A 20,535-nucleotide genomic window follows, 5' to 3' on the forward strand; every position below is an offset into this window, starting at 1 on the left:
TACCTGTAACACGTCCCTACATCGAGTGGAGAGGCTGTGGGCTGTGCATAGACGCGAGTGTGCTGGAAGGGGCTCCTGTCCCCATCCTGGCGGGACATGATATTATGGAGCTAGAATACCTGCCCAGGGAGGAGGGCCACCTCCTCAAGCTAGAGTCCTACTGTGTTAATGTGGTGACCCGTGAACAGAGCGGAAAGGCTAAGGTGGGAGGAGTGAAAACTTCCCAGGGCCTGGTCACCCAATTGGCTACAGAGGCAGAGGGGGAGGAAGGAGAGACTCTGACTCCCTCTGACTGCAAGCAGCCCCTGGCCATTGAGGAAACCAGCGACCTGGAGGTGGGGTTAAGTGACAGTCCCGGGGAGGAGTCTGGTCAGTCAGTGGCAGAGGAAACAGACTCTTGGGGAGAAGTTGGAGGACGCCCCTGAGGGTGGGGGTGCACTACTTACAGGAGCACCTGAGCTCCCTGCTGATTGCTTAGCGGGGAGGAGGAGTTCACGCAGGAGGTTCTGGCGGACCCCAGCTTGGAGGAACTCCGGCAGAGGGCTCAGGAGTCGGAGACGGAGTTCACCCCAGAAAAGAGGGAACAGGTGGTCTGGGACAAGGGACTCCTTTATCGGTCGTGGATACCGAAGAACCTGGCCGAGACCTGGGAGCCCTCTCGCCAGTTCGTAGTACCTCAAAAGTTCAGGCAGCAATTGTTTTCCTCAGTTCCTGATTAAGCTTGTGCCGGTCACATAGGCAGGGAACGGACGCACCAGCGGCTGCAGGCGAACTTCTCTTGGCCCAGGATTGCCCAGAACGTGACGGACTACTGCAAATCCTGTGAGACGTGCCAGCGGACGGGCAAGAGTGGGGGCAAACAAAGAGCTCCCCTACAGCCCCTCCCGATCATCGAACAACCTTCCTACAGAGTGGGTATAGACATTGTGGGCCCGCGGAGACATCGGACCTGCAGAGGGAAGAAATGTATCCTGACTCTGGTGGACTTTAGGACACGGTACCCGGTGGCAGTTGCCTTAACCTCCACCGAGGCACCAGTAGTTGTGAATGCCCTGACTAACATCTTCTTCCAGCTGGGTTTCCCCTCCGAGATCCTGACTGACCGGGGTGGGAACTTCCTGGCCGAGGTGATGAAGTGCTTGTGGGAGTGCTGTGGGGTGAAACACCTTAAGACCACAGCCTACCATCCTCAACCAAATGGGCTGATGGAAAGGTTTAATGGGACCTTGAATGGGATGCTAAAGGCCTAGGTGGCCTCTAATCCCAATGACTGGGATGAGAAACTGCCTCATCTGCTCTTTGCCTACCGGGAGGTGCCCCAGGAGTCCACTGGGTTCTCACCCTTCGAGTTGATGTTCGGGAGGCGAGTTCAAGGTCCTCCCGATTTGGTGAGAGAGGAGTGGAAAGGGAAGATCCCTTCCACAAAGACCTGCGGTGGAGCATGTGCTTAACTTTTGTCAGAAACTGACTGACATGATGAAGGTGGCACGAGACTCCCTGGCCCAGGCGCAGGAGAAGCAGAGTGTCTGGTATGAGAAAAAGGCTCGCTTGCGTACCTTCGAGCGAGGCGACAAGGTCATGGTGTTCCTGCCACTAAAAGCGCACAAGCTGCAAGTGGCCTGGGAGGGTCCCCAGCTCATCCTGGACAGGTTGGAGGATGTGAGTTATGTGGGAAGCAAGAGCAGGTCACAAAAGACGCCTAAGGTAGTGCATGTGAACATGCTGAAACCCTACATCGACTGAGGGGAGACGGTGTTCTGGGTTTCCCCAGCTGACAGCTCACCCGAGGACCCGGAGGAGCCGGTTATGCATGGTGACTGGGATGAAGAGGCAAGGATAGAGGAACTCCACCGGCCGGATCATCTGCTGTCCCAGGACAAAGACAAGCTGCTCACCGTACTCAAGGACTACGAGACAGTGTTCTCCAACAAACCAGGTAAAACGCACCTGGCCGTGCACACGATAGACACAGGTAGTCACCGCCCTATCCAATCGCGACCCTACGCAGTCAATGCCAGGGTGATGGAGGAGGTAAAGCGGGAACTTGCACAGATGAGGGAGTTAGGGGTGATCCGGCTTCGACGAGTCCCTGGGCCAGCCCGGTGGTACTCATCTGGAAGCAGGATGGCACCATTCGGTTCTGCATGGACTACAGAAAGCTGAATGCCATCACCACCCCTGATGATTCATAGATTCATAGATGTTAGGGTCGGAAGGGACCTCAATAGGTCATCGAGCCCGACCCCCTGCATAAGCAGGAAAGAGTGCTGGGTCTAGATGACCCCAGCTAGATACTCATCCAACCTCCTCTTGAAGACCCCCAGGGTAGGGGAGAGCACCACCTCCCTTGGGAGCCCGTTGCAGACCTTGACCACTCGAACTGTGAAGAAGTTCTTCCTAATGTCCAGTCTAAATCTGGACCTCTTCAGCCTCTGCAAGAGAAGGTTGAGAGGCGACCTTGTGGCTGCCTATAAGTTCATCACAGGGGCACAGAAGGGAAATGGTGAGGTTTTATTCACCAAGGCGCCCCCGGGGGTTACAAGAAATAATGGCCACAAGCTAGCAGAGAGCAGATTTAGACTGGACATTTGGAAGAACTTCTTCACAGTTCGAGTGGCCAGGGTCTGGAACGGGCTCCCAAGGGAGGTGGTGCTCTCCCCTCCCCTGGGGGTCTTCAAGAGGAGGTTAGATGAGTATCTAGCTAGGGTCATCTAGACCCAGCAGTCTTTCCTGCCTATGCAGGGGGTCGGACTCGATGATCTATTGAGGTCCCTTCTGGCCCTAACATCTATGAATCTGACCCCAGCCTGCTGTGTAGGGCTCTGGGTTTGGGAATTTGGCAGCAGGGGCAGGGTGGCACCATTTATTGTCAGTAACGTGTCCTAGGGAGCAGCCACAGCCTCACTCACTGCGGTCACCTCTAATGAGACGGTGCGACTCTATGGCTTTCCTGAGACAGACTTTTAAACTGGGACAAGAGCCCCATTTTTTAAAGTCATTTTATGTGCTGAGATAATCCTGGTTTTTCAAGCCAGGAGCGTCTCAGTGGAAGCAGCGCACTTAGCTTTAGCCAAGATCTCTCCATTCCCGACACAAAAGGCCTCTGGTTTCTTTTATTCCACATGTTCCCATCACGAGGTCTGGGGTCAGACGGCCTGCTCGTATTGAAGATGGCCAGGATTTCCCTGCAGCTTTTCAATTTGGATGTGAAGCGACACCCTTGAAAAGACAGATGTCACCTCCCACCCACAAGCAAACGCCTGCCCTATATTCTCTGTCTGAGTGAAGCAAGGCACGAGACTCCACTGAAAGACACATTTCACACGGGACCTTTTGAAAGCCACTTGGCATTCATCCCAACCATCAGGGAATGGCCTGGAAAGAATGGTGAAAACCTCACTGATCCTGGGAAAAGGGGTAACTGGAAAGGAGTAATATAGGGGAGGGTGTCTCCTGGCCTGAGGGAGAATCTGCAGTGAAGTGGGAAGTTATTCTGCAGCTGGCCTGGGAGAGAAATGCAAGGGGAGGGGAGTGGGTGCGGGAAGGAATGGAAGGGGCTTCAGTCAAGGGCATGCCCTGATTTGACCAGATTTCTTCCCTTCCTGTGACAATCCTTGGTCACAACCTTCCCTACACACTTTGGGCCCTGCCCCGTGATGCCACGCAGCCCCTCTGCTGTTCAGCACATCTCCCACGATGAGCGGAGCACGCTGGCCTGGGGGCAGGCGGCACTGCGGTGGTTGCGCTCCTGGCAAAGCCGGGGCCCCTTGCCCAGACAGCCCGTCTCACTGCAGTGCTGCCTGCTGTCCTCCTGCTGCAGGGTGCATTATCTAAGTCAAAATCTGCCTTCTTTAGATGTCCCCCATTTGCCTTTCCAGCTTTACTCCAGCCAGGGCCGTATGGCAAGAATATGGGTGTCTTAGTATTTTCAGTCTTCCCAAAATTGTCCCTGCTGAAAACCCTTTCCTTCAGCAGTGCAGACACCAGGCAGGGGCAGGGACTGGCTTTTCCTCTCTGCTGCTCACAGGACAGTGCTTCTCCCAGGCTGGCTACAGAGCAGGGGCCTGGGCCTGGGCCAGGCTGGAGCTGGCCACTTCCCTCCCCAATGCCTGCTCCTGCTGCCCCGTCCATCCAGGCTCTCCCTTCCCATCTCCTTCACCCCAGGCTGGGACATCTCTGCCCTTGCCCATTCCCGGGGATGTCCACTTCCTAGGACCTAGGTCAGCTCCTGCCAGGGCTACTGGGAACAAGATCCTGAGTGCACGAGTGGATCTAGGATTTTGAAGAGAGCGATGCAGACAGTGTGGCACGTCATCACACGGTACACGACACGCATTTTCCTCCAGCTAAAGCAAAACAAGAAGCTTCTCTAATACGGTAGGGCAGAGGTTCCCCAATTTAGGATTCTCCGGCTCAGGAGCCGGCGCCGGGCTGCCCTGGAGAGCTGGATCCAGCCAGTGCAGAAAGGCCCAGATGCCCTGGGCTGGGCACCGGGGGCTGCAGTGCAGGCGTCTCCCGGCATAGCCCCAGCAGCACCTGCCTGAGCACAACCCTGGACTGTGAACACCAGGGGACTTCACAGGCCCAGGCCCACCGAGGAAACTAGAAGGCCGCACGTGATGTGTTCCTGTTAGGACAGAGGTTCCTAAACTTTTTCTTATTGCGCACCCGCTTCCAGATTGACCAGCTGCCTACGTAGCCTATCAGCATACATTTTATAATTTAACCCCTTCGATGTCAAGGATTATGAGAATACGCTGCTCTGTCCCCACCCTCCTTTGCATATACCCTAGCCCCTTTCCAAGTACCCCTGAGGGGTATGCATGCACCCAGTTGACAACCCCTATGCTAGAATATAGATCAGGTTTAAAAAACACAACAAACCAGGTTAAATTGTCAAAGGTCATTGCATCAAAAGCCCTGCTATCATTAAATTTAAATGTACATCATTTATTCAGATTCATGAAACAAAATCTAGCTTTCTTGAGGATTTTGACAGGGCCTCCAATACTTCACGGTCAGTCATTTCTACACCCAAGTTAAAATAAGATGTCCACAACTGAGCTGAAGTTTTTAGCTAATGCTAAACACAGTCTGCAGGGCTGTGAAACAGAAGAGAGTGGCTATCAGGCAGTGACATTGCAGAAGAAAGGATAGTTAGAAAAGTGGATCTTCAGGACCATTAAAAAGGAGAGAGGGTCATTGACACTTGTGGAGGGGAGGAAGATTAACAAGAATTAGGAAGCTGATTACAGGCCATGAGATAGGTTGAGTCTCTCTGGGCAGATCTACATATTCATCAGTGCATGTTACATACTGGGCATTTAGGTTAGTACTTGTTTCTAAAATACTAACTAAAGGCACAGGAGCTAGCGTTACTGTGTAGTCGCACTGGAGCACGGTTATTTTGTGATGCTTCCTGCGCATGAGCCCAGTAATGCTGCACAGTAGGTTATTAGTACGGTTTTTAACCATCGTGCTACTGTGCAGTTTTAATAGGCCAATGCACAATAAGCACCTTGTATAGATGCACCCTCCAAGTAGAAATGATGCTGCCTCTCCCAGGCAGCTGGTTTGAAAGTTTGGGTGGAACAGGAACCAAAGCAGAGCAAGTGCGCCGCCTTGGATCTGCCCGTGCCCTGTATATCAGTGAGGGCAGCAGCTCTGGGAAGCGCAGCCGTGCGGGGACCAGCGATGGGTGTGGAGGGGCCGCGTGTGCAGAGCCCCTGGGCTGCCAGCCCCCAGGTCTCTCCCCATGACTTGGAGTCTCTGGCTCAGGAGCTGGTGCCGGGCTGCCCGGGGCGCTGGTCCCAGCACTGCAGAAAGTGCCCCCAGGGCTGGGCATCGGGGGCTGCAGTGCAGGCGTCTCCCAGCACAGCCCCAGCAGCACCTGCCAGAGCACAACCCTGGGCTGTGAACACCAGGGGATGTCATAAGCCCAGGCCCATGGAGGAAACTATAAGGCCCTATTACTACTGGTGGCAGAGTGACATGTTACTAATTACTTGGGACAAATTATAATGAAACCAGGCACCAGAGTGGGGGTCAAAGGTTCAAAACCAGACTGCCAACACGGTTGTGTCTGGTTGTGTTTTCCTTGCGCTGTCCCTTGAAGGCTAAAGCCTCATGCTCAGCACTGCAGGGCTCAGTTGCTTGTGGCACTTTTGCAGCACTGGGACTCCCTGTTCTCTGCCATGAGGAGCCAGAGGCATTTCTTGTTTCCTCTCCCTCCACAGGACTGGACTGAGTTGAGGCAGAGCAGGTCTCAGATCTGCATACATATACGGATGCAAATGTTAAGATCCACCCTGGATATGATTTCAGAGAGTTATAATAAAAAATGACTCTTAGTTCAACACAGCAGGGTCCACAGTGCTGTTGCAGAACCCACAACACATCAAACACAGTTCAGGAAGCAGCCGCAGCAGCCGCTGAAGGAGGCTCAACTCCGGTCTCCTGAGCAGAGGCAAGGCAAAAGCAACCTCATCTCCTTCAGTGGCAGCCAGAGCCCCCTCCCCCACAGAGAGAGGCCAGCACTGGAAGCAGGAAGCAAGCTGGACCCCAGGGCACCCAGCTGGGCATGGGCTGGGAGAGCTGCCAGCATTGGGGTTGGCATTTTGAGTGGCATGGACCTTTTGCCCTGGGCTTTGCCTTCTGGGGTTGCTGGAGCAGCCCGAGTGAGGCTTTGGGGGCAGGGCTGGTGCACAGCCCTGTGCCTGGTCCCCTGCATCTGTTCGCACAAGGGAGCGCAGAGCAAGGCCAGTGAGCCCGGCAGGGGTGCAGCTGTGAGAAGAGCCCCAGTGCCATGTGCACAGCTCCACACAGCGCACACCGTGCCTGTTTCTCGTGTTGGCACCAGTGGAAAAAAGTGGCTGTGGCAAAGTGGGCGACTGCACTGGGCATTTCCTCCCCTTGCCCTTGATTTGGGGAGTGCCCGGGCTGCCCTGAGGGACACCCATCCCCAGGTGCATGGGCAGTGGCCTCTGAAGAGCTGGGAATGTGATGGTGGTCTCCTGGGTCTGACCCCAAATAGAAGAAGTCTGTTCCCGTCCCCTCTGCCTTCACATGAACAAGGGACTGTGCCCCTGTCATGGGTGGAGCCAGGATCTGGCCAGGATTTCTTCTCATTGGTACCACTAAGGGGAGCTTGGCAGCCATAAAGAGAAAGGGATCCCAGGGCCAGAGCCTCAGGACAGATTTGGGAGCCTGAACCAAATGCGAAGAGGATTCGGAGACCCAATGTAAAAGGAGACGGCGAGTTCAGAGCTTACCATCAAGTTGGACAAGTTTAGCAGATGCCTTGTTTCTTTATTTGCTTTCTAGGGTCAAGAGCTGTCAGGGGCAAGGTTCCTACTGCTGCTGGTGCATTGCATGAGATGGGAGCTGAGCAAGGGGCCAGGCTGCAGCCAATAAGAAAGACCGGGAAGAAGAGAGCGGTGGGTGCAGATGACTGGCAGGCCTGGACGGCATATCATTCAAACTGCTGTGCTGAACTGGTCAGGAGGGTGCAGCAATGGCCAGGCTTGCAGAGATGTGCCGTGCAGTTGCTGGACCGCAGAGGCCACCAGCGAGGCTGAGGCATGGTGAGGCAGGCTGTGGAGATGCTGCTGGAGAGGGAAACGTAGCAGTCTCATAACAATCCTTACCCAGGAGTGCTGACCATCCTAAAGAGGTGCTTTGTATTAGCTCCCGTGCCCATACCTTCTTCCCTCTCCAGGCCCAGGCTGACTTACCCCAGGGTCAAGCTCAGGTTTCCCATGCTAGGGCTCGGCTATAGTCAGCTTGCTCAGGGGCTCCTGCCGGAGGCTGCTGGAGCAGCCTGAACTGGGGCAGGGGCAGGGGCAGGGGCTGGGTTTTGGCTAGGGGCTGAGAACAGGCAAATGTGGAGCTGTCTGTCTGCTCGGGATGAGTAGGACTCCCTGTTAGTGCTGTATTGCAGTGGGTCGCCTCCTCCACGCTGCTAAGAAGCTGGATGGAGCCTGAGGGCCCCACCTGGAGTTGGGTCCGGGAGGTGTTTTGGCAGCAAGGCAATTTGCAGCAGGACCAGTGACGGGGTTTTGGGACTTCTAGGCCAGTCACTGGAGCCAGGCTGTGCGGGGTCTCCTGCAGGAGCAGCTGAGCGCGGGTTAGGGTCAGGTTTGGGACCAGGGTTAGGAGCAGGAAAGGGATAGAGGTGTCTTCCTGCTTGGAGTTGGTTGGTCTCCCGGAGATGTATTTAGGGCACGGTGGGAGAGGGCAGCCCACATGCACAAGCTGGACCCTAGAGCACCCCAGTGGGGCATGGACTGGGAGAGCTGCCAGCATTGGGGTTGGCATTTTGAGTGGCAGGGGCCTTTTGCTGCAGGGCTATTTTGGCAACTGGGGATGTATCGGCTGGTGTCTCCCATGCCACCTGTGGGTTTCCCAGGACAGGTCCTGTCAGGAGGTGTCTCAGGCACTGCTTCCTGGGGTTGCTGAAGCAGCCTGAGCAAGGCTTTGGGGGCAGGGTTGGTGCATGGCCCTGTGCCTGGTCCCCGGTGTCTGTGCAAAGAAGGGAGCACAGAGCAAGCCCAGGGAGCCCAGCAGGGGTATAGCTGTGAGAAGGGCCCCGGTGCCGTGCACACTGCTCCATGCAGTGCGCACGGCAAGCCTGTTTCTCGTGTTGGCACCGGTGAAAAACAAAGTAGTTATGGTAAAGTGGGAAACTGGGCATTTCCTCCCCCTGCCCTCAATTTGGGGGAGCACCTGGTCTGTCCTGAGCGACACCCATCCCCAGGCACGTGGACAGTGGCCCTGGGGGACATGGCGGTGCCGCGGGGGGCTGCGGCGCTGGGTGCGGGGTGGGGGGCGATGGAGCTGGTCCCCGGGCGTTGCCGCGGCAGCGTTCGTATCATCGCGGCGCCGCGGGATTCCAGGCAGTTGCCGGCGGAGGCTGGAGCGGTGCTGCCGGGCGCCCGGGGTCTGCACAGACGGGTAAGTCGGGTGCGGAGAGCGCTGCCCCTCTTGTGCCCCCGCCTGAGGCAACGCGGGTGTCGAGAGGAGGCCTCTTGCCCCAGGGGTTGTCAGAGTCAGACGTGAAAGAGCCGCGGGGCCGGCGCCCTCCTGCTCCTGGACGAGGTGTCCCAGGGGGACGCGGCCCGACGGGGTGGGATTTGCACCAGCCCCACCAGCGATGGGACCGGGAAGGGCAGTGGGACCCGATCCTGCAGGTTGTGTTCAGCCAAGAGCGGGCACCAGGTCTGCGCCTTTCCCTCGGGGGTGGTTTGTGCCTGTGTAAAGCCCGGAGGGAGGAAACGGAGCCGAGCCCGGCCGAGCTGCCCCAGCCCAGACACCTGGAGATGGGGTTTCTCCTCCTTTTTAATGAAGGGGAGAATTGAAGAACAAACCCATACCGATTAATTTATTCCTTGAAATCACAGTCCAGGGGGAAGAGTAAGTATTTCCTCCATGTTCATGTGATTTTTATGTCCCGTCTTGTTTCTGTTAGTAATCATCAGGCGCCGTTTGGAGAGCGACAGCAGAACCGGTTTCGTGGAGGATTTCGCTCTGCGATCTCTCAGCCCGGAGTGAGCAGGTCAGGATCGGTCCTTGGGCAACGCTGCCGGAGACGCCGGCAGGGGTCGAGCTGGGAGGGGAGCGAGGGGCTCTTGTGCTTTCAGGCCTGTGGCCCGCGTCCAGAGAAAGTGCGACGCATCAAGACGGAGCCGACAGGACCCTGCCCTTGGCGTGAGGGGCTGAGTAACGCTCCCTGCAGTCATGTGTGTAGGGTGCAGGAGCTGGGCATGCTCTGGATGCCACCCCCTGCTGAGGCCATGATGAGAAATGTTTCTCCTTGAACTCTGCATGTTTTATCTCCAATCCAGAACATCATTTCTCACACTGGTGTCGTACCTCTTCCCAAAGCTGTTGGGTGGCAGGAAAGGGCCAGGAAGAGAAGATCAGGGAAGAAGAGGGGTCCTGGCATGGGCAAACAGAGAGGGGAATGGGCGGTGGGGAGGAGAGGTGTAGTTTTGTTTTGGGGGAAGAGGCTGTGCACAAGGATGGCTTCCAACAGGATGGCATAGTCCCTTTCAGGGGTAGGCGTCCCCCCATCGGCGGCAGCGACTGCAGCTTGAGGCGGCGAGGGACATCCATCGGAGGAGAGGCAGGAGACCTTAGTCCAGAGCCGGAGGGAGGAGTGCGGCGTCACCAGGGCCTGTGAGCACCCGCCCAGCAGCGCTCCATCCCCCAGGGCAGGTGAGGGGCCTGCAGCGCCGGGGGGGCTTCCCGTCTCTGCGCAGGAAATGTAGAAACGGGCAGAAAATCCAGCCCCTGCAATGTGGGCACTCAGCCCCTGGTGCTCCCTCACACCACTTCCAGCGGGTTGGAGACATCCCCAGGTGCTGAAGCTCCCCACCCCTCCCAGCCCAGCCAGTGCTGCCCAGACTGAGCGTGCAGGGAGCCCCAAGCCGTGGCGCTGCTGGCTCCTGCAGGTCCCAGGCAAATGGTCCCTGTCCTCCTCTCCTTGGCATTCCCAAATGCATGGGCACTCAGCCCATGGCCAGTCACGTGGGGTGAGAGGGGAGTAGAGGAGCAGGGAGCTGTGTGTCCAAACCAGCTGCAGGTCTTGGACCCTACGACAAGGGCTCTCCCCACCTGCCAACCCTAGTGCCAGGGAGGCTGTGGATATGGCTGTAACCCAGGGTTCACCTGCCTGTGTCTTGGATGAGCAGAGGAGGGGGTGGATACGTGTGAAGGGGATGCTTTGAACCCCAGTGATAATTGCCCCTGTTGGGTGCCAGGATGGACAGGCTGCGGCAGGTGCTCAGGAGGAGGTCGGCCAAGGTGCTCTCCATGGGAGAGGAGAGCAGCAGGGAGCCTGGGCAGGAGGAGCGGGGCCCCACCTGCCGTGATGAGGAGGGGCCCATCAGGGCAAGGAGCTGGCTGTGCCCCATCTGCTGCCGAAGTAAACTGGCAGCTCCCAGCGGCAGGGGAAAGGAGGGAAAGAAATCAGCCACCTCCAAGTCCAGATGGAGGTGGCCATGGGTGCGCCTGGGCAGGCGGGAGCCAGCGCCATCACAGCTCCCGGCACCCGAAGAGCCGTGCAGCTCCCCTCCTGGGTCATGGGGCAGCCTGGAGCCCGGCCCTGCAGCCCCGCAGCAGGAGGCAGCCCCGTGCCAAGCCGGGGACGAGGGCCCAGCTGCCCTGGGGCAGGAGCTGAGCCAGGCCCACAGCAGCCCCTGCCTGAGCCGCAGCTCCTCCTGGGATGACTGGCACACGTCCCAGGAGTCCGGGAGCACCAGCCCCAGCACCAGCTCCTCCTCCTCCTCCTCCTCCTTGGACTCTGAAAAGTCCCAAGAGGCCCAAAGCACCAGCACGAGCACGAGCAGCAGCTCCTCCTCGGAGGACAGCGATAGCTCGGAGGAGTCCAACACCACCAGTTCGACCAGCAGCTCCTCCTCGGAGGACTCCAGTAGCTCCCTGGAGTCTGGGACCAGCCCGGCCCCCGGTGCCACCTGCACAGGTGAGGGGAGCCGCTGGGGCCAGAGGTCTCAGCACCTTTCACTAAGCGAGGCCGCTTGGACCCTCCATGGGGCCGGGCAGGGGGATCCTGGCCAAGGTGAGGGGGCTGAGCCGCACACCTTCCTGGCACGTCCTGGGGCAGACAGGGGACCCTAGTGCTGGTGGTGGGAGCACGACACCATCTCTTCCCCCGACACCCACTTCCCTTCCCCTCAGGGGCACACGAGTGACCTCTCCCCTTTCCTCCGTGTGCAGTGATTCCCAGCCCAGCCGGCGAGGAGCTGGAGGAAGAGGAGGAGGAAGAGGAGGAGGAGGAGGAAGATGGAAGGTCCCCGGAAGAAGCTGCCCTCCTCCTTGTGAAGAAACACCTGCAGGACCCCGGGGAGGTATGAAACTGCCCCAGCGGAGCCGGCACCCAGTCAGTCTTCCATTCCCCCATGCGGCCCATGGCAGGAGGTCACCCCCTGGGACCCAGAGCCCGCAAGGGAGCCCCGGGGCGCTGCTCGAGGTGGGTGTTTGTGAAGCCCCAGCTGGGTCCCTCCCTCCACGGACACTGCCCTGCTCTTTACAACACCTGCCCCGAGGAGATGCATCTCAGCTCCGTGGGGGCAGAGGAGGCCTGAGTCCCACAGGGGGCTTGCGGAGGAGCAGGAGGCTCCTGGCTAAGAGCCTGCTTTAGCCCTGGTCTCGCTCCTGGTAGATGCTGGACGGGAAGGACAGGCAGCGCTTCCTGCTGGCCATCATCAGCCTGACCATCGCCGCGGACCAGAGCAGAGAGGTGGCTGTGGAGCTGGAGGACCTGAAAGCGGCCGTGCTGGAGAGGATCGTGGTGAGTAGCACGGGATGGTGTGGGGAGAGGGAAGGAGAGGAAATGTTGTCTCGTGAGACCAGGAAGGAGGGGAGAGGTGGAGCGGGATAAGAGAGAGAATGGCAGGCGCGCCTTTTCCTGGGCATGACATGGGGGTACTAGATGAGGGAGATAGTGGTCGATTCCTGACCTGGATGTTGAGCGTTGGGCAATCCTGCATCTGGAGGGCAGGGGAGGGTGGGATCAGGAGAGGTTTGAGTGCCATGCTTGCAAGGCCGTGGGAGGCAGAGGGCCAGCCCAGCTGGGTGGGTGGGAGGGGGCTGGTTGGGATCCTGCTGCCTGCGCCTGCAGCACTGGGTGGTCTCCCGTGGGGGATGTGGCTGATCCTTACCTCCCCGTCCCCTTTGGGGCTCACAGGACCTGATGGAGACCATCTCAGTGGAGGGCGACCGAAAACACATCCTGGCGTACAGCATAGACGCCATCCGCTGCCTCAGGTAGAGGGACCTCTGCCTGACTCTCCTGACTTTGCTGTGGGCCAGGGGGATCCCCACTGCTCAGGCCCAGCTTTCCAGGCTGTTTCCTGCCCACCCCAGTGCCACCGCCGCCCCACATAGCTCAATCTGACGCAGGCTCCTCTCTCCTCACAGCGACCCGAAGCTCAGCCTGGAGCCAGAGCTGGAGTCGCGCCTCCTGCGGGCCGCCGTGGAGAAGAGCTTCCTGGCCATAGGGCGTGAAACCCATCGAAACCAGGTAGGTGCCCCTGCCACTGCCAGGTCCCACAAGCCACCCCCTGGCAGGAGTGGCCCCAGGCTCCGTGGCACTGACCCTCGGGTCTGCCTCCCCTTTCAGGTCGTGCAGCGACTGTACGAGGAGTACCTGGAGGGCCTGCTGTGCTGCGTCTTGTCCAGCGCCCCCAGCCTGGGCAAGCTCTACTCCATCTGGGAGGTGAGCACCGTGCAGAGGGGCTGGGCTCGGGCCGGGACAGCTCCTGCCCTGTGCACTGCAGCAAGCCTCTCTCAAAGCATAAGGAAGAGGGTCAAGCCCGAGCTTGAAACCTGGGTCCTGAGGAGGAGGACTCCAAGGCTGCTGGGTTCGGCAGGGCATGTGCCCTCATCTTAACATCTTCCTCCCACAGCACTTTACATCGTGGACTGAGGCGCCGGATGCCCAGCACCGTGCACTGGGCATGAAGATCATGACCGGCGCCATTGCCTTTGCTGTGCAGCTCCTCCCACAATTTGAGGTCAGTGAGCCCCTTCCTTCCCCAGTGTCCTGGTCCCCTGCCTTTGGCAGGGCCCTCCTGGGAGAGTGGGGTCAAAGCTGGACAAGGAGCTTCACTCCAGGGCTTTGCTTCTGCCTCAGTGGTGCCCCTGACTCTTTACGGGTCTCTTTTCCATGGCCTGCTCTGGGCATGGTCAGCCCTGGACATGGGGCCTACTAGCCCTGGAGCATGAGGCACGGGGAGTGATCCTGGGGCCCCGAGCAAGTCCCTGGGCTGCAGGTTCCCATGGGAAGAGAGGGCTGTCATGCTCTGGCACTGTGGTCTCTGCCTTCCTGCCCTGCTGCTGGGTAATGCGGAGAGGTGGAGAGAGAGAACTGTGCCTGGGGATGTATTGGGGAAGGAAGGTGGGACATGCATGAACTGCCTGATCCTCTCCCCCTGCTTAGGGCTCCTCTGACATACTGGAGGTGGGGGACATGGCAGCCCGCCTGGGTCTGTCCATCAACGACCCGGAGGAGACCATCAGCTGCAAGGCCAGGGCGTGCATGTATTTGCTCGCTCAAATCCTCCTTCATCAGAGGGGTAAGGAGACCCAGCTGGAGTACAAGGCTCCGATGCCAGCAGTTTCCCTCCAAAAGCCTGGTCCCAGGTGCTGGGCCAGACGCTTTGTCTCCATCTGTCCATTCCCAACCTGGGAACAACTCAGGGTGTCGGCGTTAATGATTTGGGCCTCTTCAGCTCAGCGCCGAGCTGTGGTACTGCAGCCTGTGCTAATGCACCCATCCTGGGTGTCTCATGCGGGAACCAGGGAGCCCATCCCCAGGCCCCCAGCCCAGACTGGTCCCAGGACACGTGGTGTCCATTGACTCCTGCAGAACAATGACCTTCCTGCTGGGGCCCTGCCCTTCATGGTGCCAGAAGGGCAGCCAGAGCCCCACTGGGTGGACATTGAGCACCAAAGCTAGGATGGCAGCTCAGAGCCATGTGTCTCCACTTGTCCTAGGCCAAGACATGCAAGGGGCAGAGGAGCTGCGGTGCAAGCGCCAGAACGATCAGAGCCAGGTCCAGAAGTACAGGGACCTGGCGAGAGTGGGAGAGGTGAGGCTGGTGTGTGTGATGAAGGGGTTCGGAGAAAGGCTTGGTGTTTGTCTCCAGCTGGCAGGGGTCTTCCTGCGGTGGGTTACAGCCTTGCAAGTGTCCAGGGCAATGTGGTGCCAGCGCCAGAGATGGAGCCTGTGTGTGGGTTGTAGCCAGCCTTGTGTTCTCCTGTTTCAGGGGCTGAGAAAGATCTTGCTGGAGGAGCAAAGGAGAGCTTTCCTGCAGAGGGCCCTTCATGCAGTTCGCAATGGACCGATGCACATCAGCCAAGCTGGGCTGGTTTTCCTGTATGCAATCTTGGGGGAAGCCGGCCGCTTGATGGGGCACAAGGTCAGCAGCCACGTTGGGGAGTGCGGGGAGGGAGGAGAGTGAGCTCACGGCCCCTCGGCTCTGTTCCACGTAAAGTTGCTGTCGTCCCATCACTACCTGTTGTGTGGGGACAATGTGGAGCAGAGAGAGGTCACTACACACTGGAGTCTGAGCTCTAGCTCACGGTGGGGTCCATTTGTACTTCGCAGACTAACTCAATCAGTGACCTGCCCCTGTCTGTAAGGTGCAAATCTCCCTTGCCTTCTGAGCAAACTGGCCTTGAGGAGAACGGGAGGCCTGCCAAGTGCCTTGGAGAAAGGAATGAATTAATCTGCCTAGGCAGGATGGCACCAGCCTGTCCTTTGCACATGTCATGCCCCTGAGGGTCAAGGTCTCTTGCCAGGCCCAAAGATACACAGCGTGTTCCCTCAGGACAAGCTTCCCATTCCCAGTCTGCAGTCAGGAGTCTTTAGGAGGTGCACAGGTCCCCGCATGGCTCCATTTCTTCTCCTGCCCACGATCCTGTGCTTGCTCTAGGGAGAACGGAGGATTCAGGCACTTGGCGCTGCTGATCTGCCCCATTGCCCAGAGCCCAGAGCTGCCACCCTCTGTCTTTACCGCGATTCTCAGAAAAATGTTGCTCAAGGAACCTGCCCCCCATTTCCCTGAGCTGTTGCCAAGACCCCTTGGTTTCAGTCTAATCCCTGCCCCATGACCCCTCCCCACATCCCCTGTCCTTTCTGGGTGTAGGACAGGCTATGACCAGCTCTTGTACCTCTGCAGGAGAAAGAAATCCCCATCAGGGTCCTGAATAAGGTCTTCATTATCACCTACCTGAAGGAGCTGCCTAAAGATCTGCAAGGGCACAGCCTGCTGGTCACCTCCTCCAGCGCCATCGCCTCTCTCCAGCCGCCCACACTTGCTCCTGCAGGTACTGTCCTGTCCCCTCTGCCGCTGGGGAGCAGGGAGCAGTGGGAAGGGAGGGGAAGGCTCTTGGCACTAACACAAACCTGCTCCCTGCCGCGTGTGGGCAATTCTCCCCTCTGCCCTACAGAGTCCTGTCCTAGGATCCGTCCTCCGCAGGTCTTTCCTTTCTTTCCTCTCAATGGCAGGAGCCTTTCCTCGTGCCCTGCTGCCCCCGGGTAAACCTGCCCTCTGCCCCGGGTGGCATGGGTGGGCCTGCAGGGTGTTGCCATCTTTCATGAAGGAGCCCCGGGACCTCTCCCAAGTGGCTGAGCCACCCCAGGACAGGGGGGACCCTCTGCCTCCTGTTAAAGGCTGCTGTCACTCCCACAGTCGGAGACCTGCTTTCCCTTGCTTGTAGCTCTCTCAGCCATGGTCTTTTTGGGGCTGGGGTTGTCCATTCAGAGCATCTACCTCATCTTGAACGTGGCTGGGCAGTGATGCCTAAAGATGTTCAGCTTCTTCCAGGCAGGAGGCTAAGCACCATCTATTTTTTTTCCCCTCATTCAAATGTTCAGGCCTTTGTGTCCTAGGAAAGCTCCCAGTCCCCACTTCCTCACATCGCAGCCTTGTATCATGGTCCCAATGCATGGATTTAATCTTCTGCTGCTTTTTCTTACGCTGCGTAGCAACACCTGCAGACCACCTCAACCCTGACAGCACCTCCATGAGAGAAGATGACCTCCCCAACCTCACCGGGAGCCCGATGGCTACAGAGAAAAGCTGCAACAGCGCTGAAGCCACCACACACGTCACCGACTGACAAGTCATCATCCAGTCTGAGCCGTCCGCCACAGCCAAATCAGCCTCTGCAAGAGGAGCAGCCTGAGAAACCCTCGTGGTGAAGAACTTGAATATCTTCCAGACCAGCTCTGCAAAGGGCTGGGGAAAGACCAGGCACCATGAGTTTGTAGTGCCCAGGTTGCCAAGTGGAGGATGCTCTTGTTGTGTGGATGGCATTTTGTGACCCCTGCCTCAGGGCTTTGGCCGGTCGCCATTTGGGGCCAGGAAGGAATTTTTTCCCCCTTCATTTATGGAACCAACTTCGGGGGGTTTTTTGCCTTCCTCTGAGGCATCGGGCATAATCAGACCATCCCGGCGTCTGTTGTGTTAGTAGCCTGTCCTTGAATCCATCGAGAGCCATTCAGGGAGTGAAGAGAGCAAAGGCATAAACCACGTGCACTGTTGAACATAGATTTAGTGTAATGTGTCATGTTGAACATAGATGTTATAGAAACTAAGAGGAGATGTAGGATAATAAAGTTAAGCTTTAGTTTTCTTTTCTTATAAGTGTTGGTGTTCATCTCAAATTCCTGTGTGAAATACAAGCTCATGACATGCAAGGTAAGAAAGAAGACAAGATGATCCATTGCTGTAGAGAACAGGGTCTACAACACACAGGAGAAACCTGGCATGTTTAGCTCAGAAAGTCAAGGTCGAGCTGCCTGAGAAACTGCTAATACTGTTCAATGGGAAACCACCTTTATTCCTCAACAAGTCAACGTTGGGTGGTCAGGGAGGCGTTTCAAGAAAGTTGCAACGGGAAAAGTTCTCTCTGCTCCAGGTTGCCGAGGTGCTTTGGGTAGATGTGATATCTCTTAGGAGATATAGTTGGAAAAAATGTTCTTTGTAAGCTTTTGGGCACAAACACCCACTGCCACAACCAATAACTGTTCTCTAGGTTGGTCTTTGTCAAGACCAGAGGGAGAAATAGAAGAGAGATGGGGATGGGGAGTATGTTTCAGGAGCAATGGCTTTGTGGTGCTGAAGGCACTCAATGGGAAGGGAAGGACCCAGCTGTGAATCCCAGCTGGAACGCAGATTTCTCCAGAGTCTTTTCATTGGAATAAGCAGGGCCCTTTGCTACACGGTATATTTTTCTGGTGAAAGTACAATGTGTACAAATGGGCCCTTGTAACAGGCTTCTCTGAATAGCAGGGGACAACCCCCTGCCTGCCCCACTCCCCCTGCGCGATCCCTGGAGCCCATTCCAGGCTAATATTTGTACCAAGTCACTGGAGTCAAGATCTCTCAGTCATGGGGGCTGTGGGGTTTCTGGGGTTTTGAGCTGTGTTTGTTTGGTGTGGGTTGGGAAGACCCAGCTCTGTATCCATGCTGCAGCACAGGGAGCTTCCCAGTCTTTTCCACTGGAATAAACAAGGCCCTTGGGAATAAACCCACTTAGCGCCCCCCCGGCACTCAGGGCTAGATCTGGCTTGCAGGGATCCGCACAGTCTGGATCCAGACCCCCGCCTGCAGTTGTGGGAGCAGTGGCACCCGTGGTCGGAGCAGATCGGCGTCAGCTCAGGGAGCCTCAGGGATTCACGCAGCCGTCAGTCACCCCCCAGCGCTGCAGCACACGTCCATGGCGGCTCCGCACCCTGCAATTCAGTGGCGGTTCCTCATCTTGTCCCACCCCAAATCCCTGGCCCCTCCAGGAGCCCTGCAGACCACAGGACATGGCTCTGGGGACTGGATCCAGCTCACCGGCCGTATTTTTGACACCCTGCTAGGAGCTGTTCTCACCAAGCTTTGAGTCACTGCTTTGGTTCTTATTGACGCCTCTCTCCTCTTCCCCCTTGTCCCACATGCGACCCCCAGACCTGGTTATGGCTCCCAGTACTACTCACACTGACACTGTAAAAAAGACAGCATCCCTGCCTAACTCTGTTGCTTTTCCCTCATTCAGCGTCCCTGGGACATTTCCTCCCAGTGTTGCACTGGGAGCTCCTGGCTGGTTGTTTGCCCCCCTGACCTCAAGCACGTGTTCACAGTCACTGCTCTCGTGTGACATGTGAGGAGCAGGGGTTCAATGCCCACCCAGCCCCCTTCAAGACCCAGGACACCCAAAAGAAGGGAACGGAAAAGCTTGCACTTGGTATCCAGGCCCGTGCAAAATCTCTGCTATGCTGCTATGTTTTCCCAGCACATTTGCACTGGTCCAGACAGATGGTGAATGAGCACAGGGAACAGTCCTCTGTGTCTGAGGCAGCTCAGCAAATGCATGGCACACCGCGCACCAGCCTCCCGCACCGACCGGAGCCTGCAAACACTTTCTCATCTCCTCAGGCCCAGCAGCCTTGCCCTGGGCTCCCCGGCACGGTGGGTGTGATCAGTGTTGGTGGGGGAGGAGGAGGACGTCGTCGCTGAGGTGCTGCAATGTCCTGACACGGGAATTATATCCCTGGGTGCACATTCACCCCAGCCCCATGGAGGGGCTCTGCCTGCCCCAGGCATGTGCTAGTGCCCAGCCTGACACCTCGGGGCCACAAGTGATGTCCAACCAGCCCAGCTCAGCTGGGACTGATAGCGGCTCTCAGCCCGGCTAACAGAGGCTGGACTCGCTGGACATGACATGTGTGTCTTGGGGTCTCAATCCCGTGTCTCCCAGCACAGGGGCACTCCCTGGCGCTGCACTGAATGGCCGTGTGTCCCAGTGTGGCACCGGCATCTGAACCTCTCAGAAAAGGCTGTGCTGAGGGGATGTGGAAGGGGAGACTGGAGCCTGAGACTCTTTTCCTCCGAGGAGCAAACAAGAAGGGCCCTGACAAAAGCTTGGCACGTGATGCACATGGGGCTGCGGCTACGTGGCCCAGCCCTGCCCTAAGGAGGGCCCTGCCTGGATGCCAACAGCCCACGGCAAGCAGCTTGTCAGGGCGAGGGGTTGTGGGGTGGGGGAGATCCCCCAGGGAAACTCCAACTAGCAGCTGCAGAAGTGCTTGCCCTGCTGCTCCACGTGCCATGGGGCCAGCTGCGCTGCTGGGCTTGGCCTCACCCTGTGCTGCGTGGCACTGGCTGCACTGGTTCCTCAATTGAGTCCCTGCAAAGAGGATTTCTACGGAGGAGCTGAGCCCCAGGGGTTGGGTGTAGCAAACATAGCCAACATTTGGCTGAAACTGGGCATCCAACATCATTTTGCAACACTGTACGAGATCTGCAGTATGAGACTTACGGGGTGGTCAAACACTGGAACCAGCTACCTAGAGCAATCAAAAATTGATTGCTTATTCCCAGTTCCTTATTCCCAGTTCCCTATTTCTTACTCCCAGTGCCCAGTTCCTTTTTCAAAGCTCATCGAGACCTAATAAAAGCTTGTTATTAATGAATTAAACATCTGAAACAGAGAGAATGTCATTAGCTATGCACATTTACTAATTAATATTGATAAAAATATTCTGCATCAAGTACAGAGCCCTAAATGATGGGTAGGTTTGAATGGGATTATGGGGCAAAATCCATTTTGGGACACCTCAGACTTCCTGTTGACTCCACTGAGGGACTGCCCTTGACATCTGTGACCAGAGACTTGCCTGGCTCAAAGCGTGGTTTGGCCGTCCCAGGCTGCCAATTGACAGCAGGCTAGCCACTGTGCTAAGTATATGGACCTGAAAAAGGACCTGGATTTGGGGCTGGGATTATAGCTAGATATCCTGTTTTGGGCAACCTCATGGCACATCTCTGTGCCACTGGGGAACTCTTCTGGACATCTCTGACCAGAGACTTGCCCGGGCCAAATGTGGTTCGGCCATGGCAGGCTGCCAATTTACAGCCCCCTGCATTGAAATGGGATTATTTGGGTGCACAAATTTCTCCATGTGGGTAAACTGAGAAAAGCCACTGCCCCAGGGCGCTGGGAGCTCCTTCTGCAGGG

General features: G+C 57.3%; 1 protein-coding gene across 2 annotated transcripts; it reads left to right on the forward strand.

Annotated features, from left to right (window-relative positions):
- The first annotated feature begins 220 nt into the window (after window positions 1-220).
- Window positions 221-17,174, forward strand: LOC132244163 (uncharacterized). Of its 2 annotated transcripts, XM_059715201.1 has the most exons (15): window positions 221-1,936; window positions 7,324-7,672; window positions 9,467-10,215; window positions 10,761-11,482; window positions 11,737-11,867; window positions 12,182-12,310; window positions 12,707-12,786; window positions 12,940-13,042; window positions 13,142-13,237; window positions 13,428-13,535; window positions 13,961-14,096; window positions 14,518-14,612; window positions 14,790-14,942; window positions 15,705-15,852; window positions 16,514-17,174. In XM_059715201.1, exons 4-15 carry the CDS (start codon window positions 10,762-10,764, stop codon window positions 16,645-16,647), a joined length of 2,034 nt encoding a protein of 677 aa, XP_059571184.1. In that variant the 5' UTR covers window positions 221-1,936; window positions 7,324-7,672; window positions 9,467-10,215; window position 10,761; the 3' UTR covers window positions 16,648-17,174. The 2 variants fall into 2 exon arrangements, with proteins under 2 accessions (XP_059571184.1, XP_059571186.1); XM_059715203.1 differs by lacking the exon at window positions 221-1,936 and having other exon boundaries at window positions 5,687-7,672.
- The last annotated feature ends 3,361 nt before the right edge of the window (window positions 17,175-20,535 follow it).

This window comes from Alligator mississippiensis, chromosome 11 (assembly GCF_030867095.1).
Source record: "Alligator mississippiensis isolate rAllMis1 chromosome 11, rAllMis1, whole genome shotgun sequence".
Taxonomy (NCBI): domain Eukaryota; kingdom Metazoa; phylum Chordata; order Crocodylia; family Alligatoridae; genus Alligator; species Alligator mississippiensis.